This window comes from Halyomorpha halys, unplaced genomic scaffold, assembly GCF_000696795.3.
Source record: "Halyomorpha halys isolate HHAL.00 unplaced genomic scaffold, Hhal_1.1 Scaffold810.1, whole genome shotgun sequence".
Lineage (NCBI taxonomy): Eukaryota > Metazoa > Arthropoda > Insecta > Hemiptera > Pentatomidae > Halyomorpha > Halyomorpha halys.
Window position 1 is genome coordinate 295298 of NW_027110315.1, and position 10839 is coordinate 306136.

General features: G+C 27.3%; 1 protein-coding gene and 1 long non-coding RNA gene across 2 annotated transcripts in view; one reads left to right on the plus strand and one right to left on the minus strand.

The window, feature by feature from the left end:
• Positions 1-1466: 1466 nt before the first annotated feature.
• LOC136796026 (uncharacterized) overlaps positions 1467-10839 on the minus strand; it is a 23394-nt gene continuing 14021 nt past the window's right edge. The window contains exon 2 of the long non-coding RNA XR_010843720.1: positions 1467-3664. This is a non-coding gene — a long non-coding RNA (uncharacterized lncRNA). The remainder of the gene's footprint in view (positions 3665-10839) is intronic.
• LOC106686342 (scavenger receptor class B member 1) overlaps positions 5646-10839 on the plus strand; it is a 19410-nt gene continuing 14216 nt past the window's right edge. Inside the window, exon 1 of the mRNA XM_014429577.3 lies at positions 5646-5748. Coding sequence (XP_014285063.1) covers positions 5728-5748 — 21 coding nt within the window. The 5' untranslated portion in view covers positions 5646-5727. The remainder of the gene's footprint in view (positions 5749-10839) is intronic.

Consider the following 10839-nt stretch of genomic DNA (forward strand, 5'->3'; position numbering starts at 1 on the left):
TGTTATTCCCTTTTTTCGAATATATTGATAACTGTGGTAACTTCCCAGTCTCATGGGATTTAAGAGGTAAAGTAGTATTTATTTCCATTCCTCCCTCATGTATTTTAACATGTCTGGGGTTATTTTATTTTATCCTACTGTCTCTCAAGTTCTATAATCACTGCTACATCCTTTAGTTCAATCAACCGATTAAGGGAAATAAGTTTGTTATGAATTGGATAATATTTATTTATTTGGTTTCGTGATTATTTACTAATTATCTTTTATCAACTTCAAATTAACTGCTCTGCCACACCTGTTTAACTGGTGATGTTTTGGTCTCGATAAGGATAAATAAGAGAGTTTTATTGTACTATATTGTAAATTAATTTTACTATGAAAAATTATATATCATTTAGACTTAGTCTAAGAGAGCTGGGCTTTTATGTTTTTATATTTAATATTCTGTTAAAGAATATTTTCATGATAAGAACTGATTATAAACAAACATGAGCAATTATTTGTTCAGTGCATAACAGAAATTATTTGTTTTATTATTTAAGGCATTTAGGTCGAAGATCTAGTTAGAACGAAATGTCACCGTTTTAGGTATTTTCTGTAAGATGATATCACATAAGATATATAAAATAGTTTGTTGGCCATTGATGTAATTTTCTGTTGTTTTTTTTTCTTTCTGGGTGATTAAAAATCAGAACATGATGAACAATGTTTAGAGTGAAAGGTTTTGTAAAAAAAATTGCAAAATTTATATTAGAAATTAAACAAAAATGACCTTTAAATAACCATCTAAGGATTTTGACGAAAAAAATAATTAAGAAAAGAAAAAATGCAAGATAAAATAACAAGTAAAAAAGAATTAGTGTCTATTGGTGGATAAATAATCCAAAACCTCAAAATAATTATGTTATAGATGTAAAATTGATACAAATAATAAATTGAAGAAATAAGGCTATTTAGTCATCCAGAAAGAAAAAAACCTAAAAATCATATAAGTAGCTGATCTAGTCATTCAGTACTAGAACATGAAGATATGATTTCATTAATTGTAATATTACTTACTGTTATTGGATATAACTGTTGATGGTTGTAAATAAGAGATAGGGAAAAAAATGATAATTGAGAAAGTAAAATAAAAAAAAAAAGAAAATTAAAAATGAATCACCCATTGGTTTTAACAGATAACATTTCAGTCTCTTGTAAATGCGTCTAATTATTTCCTGTAAATTTTGTTATATTTTTTCATAAAATTAGAACATTCTTGGGAGTCTGGTCAACAATGTGCATCTGCTACCTGATGGTTTGTCTTACTAAAGTCAGTTACTTATTTTGGAATCATTAGACTCGTCCAGTGAAAGTCAAACTACAGTTTACATTCTGATAAAGCCAAACATTTATCTGTGAAGAGATAAATTTGTTTACAGAGATTTAAATAAGAACCACTCAGAATAGAAATAAAGTTCATAACACATTATTTATAGTATTTATTACAACAAGACAAAAGTACTAATATAGGGTTTATACAATTTTTTTTTTCAGCCAAGACTCCCATTGGAGTCCTATACTACCTAACCATGGTTATGGGTCAAAGTTTTTCATTTTGTGGGACCGCCACTCAATAAAAAAATTCAACACCCAAGGCCAGATTCGAACTGGCATTGCCAATAGAAAGTACTAATATAATAATAGAGCATATATATAATACAACAAGAAACTAATAAAAAGATATAGTGAAATAATGACATACATAAAAAGTAACTCAACAGAAAATATAATTGAACACAGGCATAAATTAAAATAACTAACTTAATTTTAGACATAAGAGAACTTCAAATAATTTAAACATTCATAGAAGTGATTTAAAATCTACATTAAAGTAATTTATAACATACATAAAATTTATAACATAAAAACTCAAACATAAAATATACATCAAAACACATTAATTTAAGAAACATAAACAATCAAATTAAAATATTTGTATTACAGAAAAATCAACTGATTAATTAGCATATGATGACAAAAAACATATCACAGTCATAAAAATATTTAAGAAAAATAAATTGGAAAAATATCAAACATTAATAAACACTCGCTGAAGTGATAAATATAATCTTCAAAATACAAAAGCAAATACTTTTTTAGTCCAAAGAAATTACAATTACATAGGAATAATATTGTTCAATGACCTACCATGTGATTTAAAAACAAAAAATTATAAAAAATAGCTTCAAAAACACCTCAGAGAATACATACCGTATTAGGTACCTCAGAGGATACTAAAGAATACAATTTTACAAAATTAATTTACTTTACAGTTTTAAAAATAATACCACAGGAATATAGCATGCTTATAAAGCATGTATATATGTGATATGTCTATATGTCTATAATCTATCTATCAAACAAATATAATGTATCAAATTTTATAAGTATCGAATTTGTGAAAACTCATAGTTTTAATCAAAGAATAGAATGGAGTAACCAGAGTTCAATGTACCCTCTAGCTTGAGTTTTACTCATTAGAAGGTAATAGTTGACTGTAAAAAGAATAATGAATGTAATTCAAAAACTTTTCATACAATATTGTAATAATTTAATGTTTTAAGGAAATAAAGGGGGAGAATAAAAATTAACAGTGTTTGCTTTCCTTTAAGTTCAATTAATAGAAGAATAATAAAAATTGTTATTTTGAGCAAAAAGAATATTAAAGGTCTTTAAATATCTCACCATATCAACAGGGATACTAAAATTAGTAAGTTTTAAAAATTCTAGATAATTAATTTTAAAATTTTACAATTTCAGATAAATTGCTCAGTAAGTTTCAAAAGATTCCAAAATTAATTGTTTGACCAAACCCAGATAGATAATCAACTTCAAAAGTGTGATTTAATTTCCAGTTAACAAATCACAAAAACCTAGGTTGGACATTTTCTAGTGCAGAAATTTTATATAAATAATGGAGAAGCCACACAATTCATGAAAATTTGAGATTAGGGCATATACATATGAATAAAATATAAATATATTACAGAATTAATACTGTGGATATCTTTACTAAACCTTATAATAAAACTGAGAATTTTTAAAACTCAATATTTGATTCGACTGATATGTTCATTGGACTATAGATTTGAATTGGATAAAATGATCAAATCTCTTACATTATCTGACCCTACCAGAATAATGCCATTAATACTGTACAAAAAATCATATGTAGTTTTCCCTTTATTAAAAAAAAAGCCTAAAAATATATAGTCTCATATCATTATCTAAACACCAAGTATACAATTAGTTGAGGCTACCTTGTAAAATTAAGCCATCAAGGGGAACTATGAAATCCTGCTTCTTTAAAAAAATTTGATAACTTTAAAACTCAGAATACTTATTTAAATAGATTGGTGTTAATACAAACAGTCATTTGTGTTAAAATATTAAATTAAAAAATAAATAAATAACAGTAAATGAAATTAAAATCAACAATACTTTCATATTATGAAAGTAAGATTACAGTAAATGTTTATGAGAGCTCTCTTTAGCAGTTGATGCATAGTATCCCTGAGTACATTACTTGTAAACTTTTATGGTCGTTTGGGGTTTATGCTTGGCATAGGTCCTTAAAATTGAAGCATAAGAAACCCTTTCTTGATGGTAAAGCATTGCAAAGCTGAAATACATACATGATTATTTATTTATAATTTATTCTTCTATCTTATAAATTTATTAATTTTATAAAAATAAAATAAAACTTAAAATTTTGATAAATTAATGATATAACAACCTAGAAGCTTCATTTGCCAACGAGCTAACAAATATAGCTACAAATATGGATCTAACAAATAAGATTCAACTTTTGGTCTCAGAGTGAGTGAATGGTAAGCGTGTATTTATTACTAAAATAAAAAAATAACGTTTACTAATGGTTATTAAAGCAATATGCATATATATGAACAATCTATGCATTAATAGTAGTAATCTATGTATGGATTTTAGTAAGGGTCATTTGTTATACAATCCTTACTCACAAGGATTCCTCCCACCAATAAACAATTCTGATAGCTCTAAAACTCAGGAGACCTATTTAGAATATTAGTATTAATCCATGGATATAAGGGAGACCAAAACAATCATTTGAGTTACAATATTCTATTAAAAAATTAAGTAAATGATAATAAATGAATGATTCAACAATACTTTACATTACAAACTAAATACGGAGTAATAAGTTCGGTTTTTATTTTACTTTTTTTTTATTAAACAGTATGTTAGTAAATTTAATTATTTTATATAAGAGTAAAAAAATATGACATATTTACAGTACAGTAATATACATTGGCTATGTATATTTTTTCCCAAACAACAAAAAATCAACACTTTATGAATTTATTTTGGCAAGTATCATAGAAATTTACAAAAAGTTCATTTTCTGTTATTTGAAATTTAAAAAAAATTTTTTTTGCCAATTTACAGAAAATTTTAACATTTACTTTAGTAAATACATTAAGGACTATCTGAGATAAGTATACTAGCACTCAAATTGAAACTAGCTAAATTTATGATAAATTGATTTCTAATTATTATCTTTATTTGTTGCATTTACCATGATTTTTACCAAAATAAATTCACACAATGTTGATATCTCCCCAATGAGCTCTATGGGGGGAGCACAAATTTTAGCTAATTTGTTTAAAAAATTTTTATTGTGCTTCAGATAACTTTAAAGACATTGAGCAGTTAATGAAAAATGAGTGAATATTTTTGTCTTTTCAGGTTTCCTGCTATCATTTTATTTTTTTTTAAATAATAATAACATGATATTTTTCAGAATGAATTTTTGTGTAAAATGATACCACACAAGGTTTTTGATAAAAAAATTCAAAATGGCAGCCAAAAAAAGCATTTTGTATGCTTATATTTTTTGAAACTTTGCCATACCACTGATGAGGTAAATAGTTCAGTACAAAATTAACCACGCTTCATTAACAATATTTATTTTAAAAGTTTTAAAATCCGACAAAGTTTCGTTTTGAATTCTGCCTACTATGCAGGCGGTGTAAATGGTTCAGTACAAAATAAACAATTCATCATTAACAATATACAATTTTAAATGACTTAAAATATGACAAAATTTCGATTAGATATCACACAAAAAGTGGCCATTTAATAATTGTTTATGAATATTAATGCTAAAATATTTAGGAAAAAGAAAAAACGCAAGATAAAATAATAATGAAGAAAGAATAGACACCTGAAGATGGACCAACAGTCTGAAACATCAGAAGGACAATTTTATTAATGTAAAATCAAAAGGAGTTTCTTTCCCCTTGTATCTCCTCTACTAGTTAGACAGTAACTAAAGTTGTCTTTATGAATAATACAGAACTGACAATGTTAAAAAAAATAGAGTGTCTTAAATAGCCTTATCAGACATTTCAAAAGTTTTATCTATTATTCTACATCATTAAAAAATTAGGTTGATTTTCTCTATTTATTATATCTTATGAGATATAATATCTTGTTGTATCCTAGTGCTGATTAAGGAATTGGAAGGCACTATATAATATAACAACCTTTTATCAGCCAATATCCGTTGTCATGACGTTAATCTGAATGGACAGATTTGAGGGGAGGAGGGGGAGATTGAAGAAAAATAACTAGAAAAAAATTTATTAATAACAAATATTTGATTACACAGTATCTATGCGTCTGTTGTGCTACTAACTTGTACAAATGGATCAGACTAAAACAAAGGTAAGTGAAATAACATTTTGTCTAACATGAAGATATAAGGCCTTTTTTTTTTTTTAATTATATTACATACTTATGTTACTTAGTTATTATATAGACCACATTGTCTTCCTAACCATTTATTTATTGGATAGATAGGTAAATAACTACCTATAATTTTAGGTTTAAGAATAAATTTAATTATTTAATAAATTTGATGAGTCATTTGAAAGTATAAGGCAAAAAAGTTTTTGAAACTAACATATAAAGAAAAATACTGAAGTGCATGATGAAAACAGAAGTTGTGGATGGAAGAAAGGTAGAAAGGATGCAAGAAAGGTACAAAATAGAGAACAAACTATTTATTGGTAACCGACATTTCACCCCACTTTGCAGAGCTTCAACACTGTAAATATGATAAAACAATTAGAGTATAAATAGAAAGAGAGTAAAAAGTTAGGTATAAAAAAAAAAGAAAAATGTAGTAAACTAAAACATTTAATGTAAAAAAAAAATTTTTATTTATATTTTAATTGTTTTATTATATTTATAATGTTTATATCTAGTTTCCATTTAGCCTTGCAAAGTGCGATTAAATGTTGATAATCAATAAATAGTTTTGTTCACTATTTTATACCTTTCTTGACCACACTTGACTATCATCCTCTATCTATTACATACAGCCAACTATAAATCTTTCAATAGATGATGAACCATTTTCACTATATTCACCAATTTCCTTCCACATTTGGGCCAAATAGGACCTGGCATTTATGAAATATAGGTGCATAAAGAAAAATAGTATAGTTGCTAGGTGAGATTCTGTCTACTTCATAATCACAGAGTTTTTCAGAAAATTATGAATTTTTACTTATTTAGTTGTTCAAGCAAAGTTATACCCCTAAAATCACCCAATGATGCAATATTTTCTTACAAATTGACCGGAATCCTGTATAAAATTCATCTTAGATTCTGAAATGGTGTAAAAAGTTGAGAAAACTTGAGAGTTGTAACAGTAAAGAAATTTCGATTTAATACCTAAGCAACAAATTCAGATGAGAAGGTTAACTTAGTGACACTGAACCACTTTATTAGTAAACAATACCTTCCTTAAATACTGACATTCCCTTCTGAGCAACTATATATATAATTTACTTTCAGAGTGGCACATTTGACAAAAAAACAGTTTTATTTTATTTTTTATTTGACGTATTCCATAAATTGTACTGTAGATTGGAATTACTTAGTGGCATCCCGACTAGCTTGGCTACAGTCCGTAAATGGAACCCAGTAGCGAAACCGCCGTTTTTAATCGAAATATAAAACTTTCTAGGCACTATGCATCACACATTAGTTTCATAATTTTATATACATATTTTTACCACTTATGAAATAAAATTTCAATCAACAAAATAAAATTGAAATGTCGTATATATTGAAATATCGATAAGGTGGATCAATGTTCAAATCATAATCTTTATGATAAACTCAATTTTTAAAAAAAATTTTTTAATATCATGAAATTTTATAATAATTCATATTTATTATATAATTTATTTTGAACTGTAGCAGAGATTTATCATTTTAATTCTTTGTATAGAATGACGAGATTATGGCATTTCTGACAAATATAAAATCACTTGAAAGTGGAGAAAGGTTAAAACACACATAAATTTCTCTATTGTACTAAATGTAACCCAAAATTTATATTAAATATATATAGTATAGTTTACCAAAATATAGTTGAGTGCCACCAACCTAACCATCATATCCATTATCGAAACATGATCTTTATATCCAGTTCTTCTGCATAAAAATCTAAATTTCTTCGCTGCAACTTAAGGTTTCTCAAGTTTTGTCCCCATTTTTTTAATGTAAAATGAATTTTCCATAAGGGAGCAATTAATTAGTGGGAAAATATTGTTTTGTCAGGCGATGATAGTAGCCATAGCAAAGTAAATAAATAAAAATAAATAATTTCGGGAAAAGTAGAATCTCACCTACAGTATAGTCATCTGGTATATTAAATGATTTTAAATATTCATATCGAATTCCTCCCGTATCTTATGCTTACATTCCAAAATCCTTAATGCTCCTTACTTTGTCACAAATCAAGTCATACATAGGGACCTAAATTTTCCATTTGTTGCCGACTTGGCTAGAAACAGATACCGTTCCTTCCATAATAAACTTCTCAACCACCCAAGCCCACTTGTTTCTAACCTGGCTTCTCCTTCATTACCTAATAATCCTCCTTGGCGTCTGAAAAGAAGATAGCCTCGAGATCTCCTCTAGAAATGTTATTGGAGTTCTATCAATGAGTAGATTCACCACATATTTATATCATGTTTTATCACTAACAGCAAATTTACTTGTTGTATATATTTGTATACTGTTATAAGTAACAATAAGTAAATTTAAAAAAATATATTTATAAATCTGTCTTTCTCAAATTCTTTTGTGCTCTATTATTTTTTAATAATTGATAATTTTGGGATCAAGATAATCTCCATTAGACTCTTCATATCCACGTACTAATGCAACAACACATCTAAACAAAATAATATCGAAAAAAATCTAAACAAAACATAAATCTAAGCAAATGATTATTCGTTAACAATCTCTAAATACAAACAAAAAAATAATAGGCAATAATTATATCATAGACATTAATAATATAAAAAAGTTATATTACATAAGTAGGATTAATCATATCGATTGAATTAGGATGTCAACAATGTTTTGGTGCGTTTAACGCTCTTATCTAATCCAACTGGGTCACGAAAGACGGATTTATTTTGGGGTTCTTATATTTCCTAATTATCAAATTTACTTCAATTTTTTTTTCAACATCCATTTAGTGATATCGTGAAGTCTGCATAGTGTTAAAACCAAAGTATCAGCCATGAGTTTTAGGTTGCTTGGTTTGTTTTTGGCTATTATGTCAAGAAGAACTATATACCGAAACTAGAAAGTAAGAATTTACAAAAGTAATATACTCCACCCTTTCTGTTACTGTTGCGAAACGTGACCGTTCACATTAAGGAAAGAGGAACGCGTCAAGGTCATTGAAAATAAAATATTGCCTGGAATATTTTTTACCAAAACCAATGAGATGGAGAAATTTAACGGCAAAACCGAATCGCGCGACTTACAGTTGGTAAATACGATTGAAGTGTTTGTAGCAAGAGGAATTAGCACTGGTTTCAAAAGATGGAATGGATAAGCAACGAATTACCACCAGAGTAAAGAGAGCTTAACCGATGGTCAAGAATGTAAAGGGTTCGACTAAAAAGTAGATTTATGGGATTCAGAGAGGTAAAGACTTCATTATACATGTAGGAAAAAGATCCTTGGTTTGTAAGAGACAGCCAATTGCATCAGGAATTGCAACTAGAGACAATACAGTTAAAGTAGTAGTGACCTACAACTTGGGAAACCCAACCACAATCCGAAGACTGAAGCTCAGGCTCCTACAGGACATCCTGTTATAAATTCTATATTTATCAGATCTGTCATTGCCACTTTAAAATTCCATTATATCTTATTTTTTTTTTTTCTTTTCATCTTTTTCTTAATTCACTTTCCTTTTTTTTCCATTAGAAGTTAATTATTTATTTTGTAAAATCCATAAATGTCAATATTTTTGTTATTAACTTTACTTATATCTTTTATTAAGAATTATTATTTTAATCTATTTATTTTATCTTTTTTTTTTTTTATTTATAACATTGTATATTGTTAGAGGTGTCTTTTGTATGGGATTATACTCCCCCCCATTATAAATTGTTAATAAAAAAATTACATCTTACATTAACCATGTAAGGCCCACCAGACCGATCTGGTATTAAATAAAGAAAAAAAAAAGAAAAAGATAAATATTTTGATATTTATAACCATTTTGTTTGGGATTATTACTTATTTAATTTATAGAGGTTTTATGGTGTCCGTCATGGCAGGTAACTAAATCATCTCTGGCCATTCACCACTGTGGATGTCCATCAGGTCGCTGGTGAATGGATTCACAAATCTTAAACGTGATTTACATCTTCCTCTTCGAGATCTCTACCAGCATTTGAGCATACAAATTATTTTACCAACGCAATCTTCCGAACTTGGTCCATCAAATCTAATTTGGCCCCTTTTATATAGTTTCTGACTTTTACCAGTCAAAGTATATATTGAAGAGTGGTCAAGGCTTCATCATCAAAACTTTTCCAGATTTCCTGTCAATTTTATTTCCATGACTAATAATAAAAGATAAAAGAACTTATACAAGTAATTGAATTTTTCATCATTGATCTAGAAGAATATACCAGCCTCTGACGATCTGTTCCAATATATCACACTTTTCACACTTTCCTTACCCAGCTTAGGTGAGGAAAACAAACATCTGATAAAAAATACAGAATCATGTATGTCCCTTTCCAGAACAAGGTAATTTTTAATTTTGTATGATACGTGTAAGTTTGTTTAAAAAAATATATTTATTTTTAGTTTATCAAAGCGAAAATTTGTCAATTATATTATAATTCTTTATTTATTAGGGGAGATTTTAAAAATAAATTAATAATATTATTAAACATCCACAACGAAGATCCCTTTCATCTGTTATCATTTATTTTTAATTGATATGTTAATTCTTTTGGTCGCAGTCATAACATGATTATCGTATAACAGTTGATCTATTCCTGGCTATCTATATCTGTATTCATCCTTGAAAATTAAAAAAAAAATTCTATTTGCTATTACGATGTCAACATTGTGTTTTCTTCTAATTCCCTAATAATTAGGTAAATTTTAAACAAAAACATCTATGTAAATTAAATCTTTCTTATTTCTACGGATTAAATAAATGTACTAAATTCGACTTATGCATGCTTAAGTTCAACAAAAGGTGCAAATAATTTACGAAATGAAGAGATTTACTTGAACAAATTGAATTTTAATACGAAATGTATTACTGCCATTATAATCGTATAGGTAACAAATGAAGTGGAAAAGAAAGATTCTGTTTTCAACAATTAAATATTTTGGCTTTGCCAAGTTGAAAAGTTGACATGCCAGTGCTTCTAGTCTAACCCCCTTTCTTGATAGAGGATTATATGATTATAT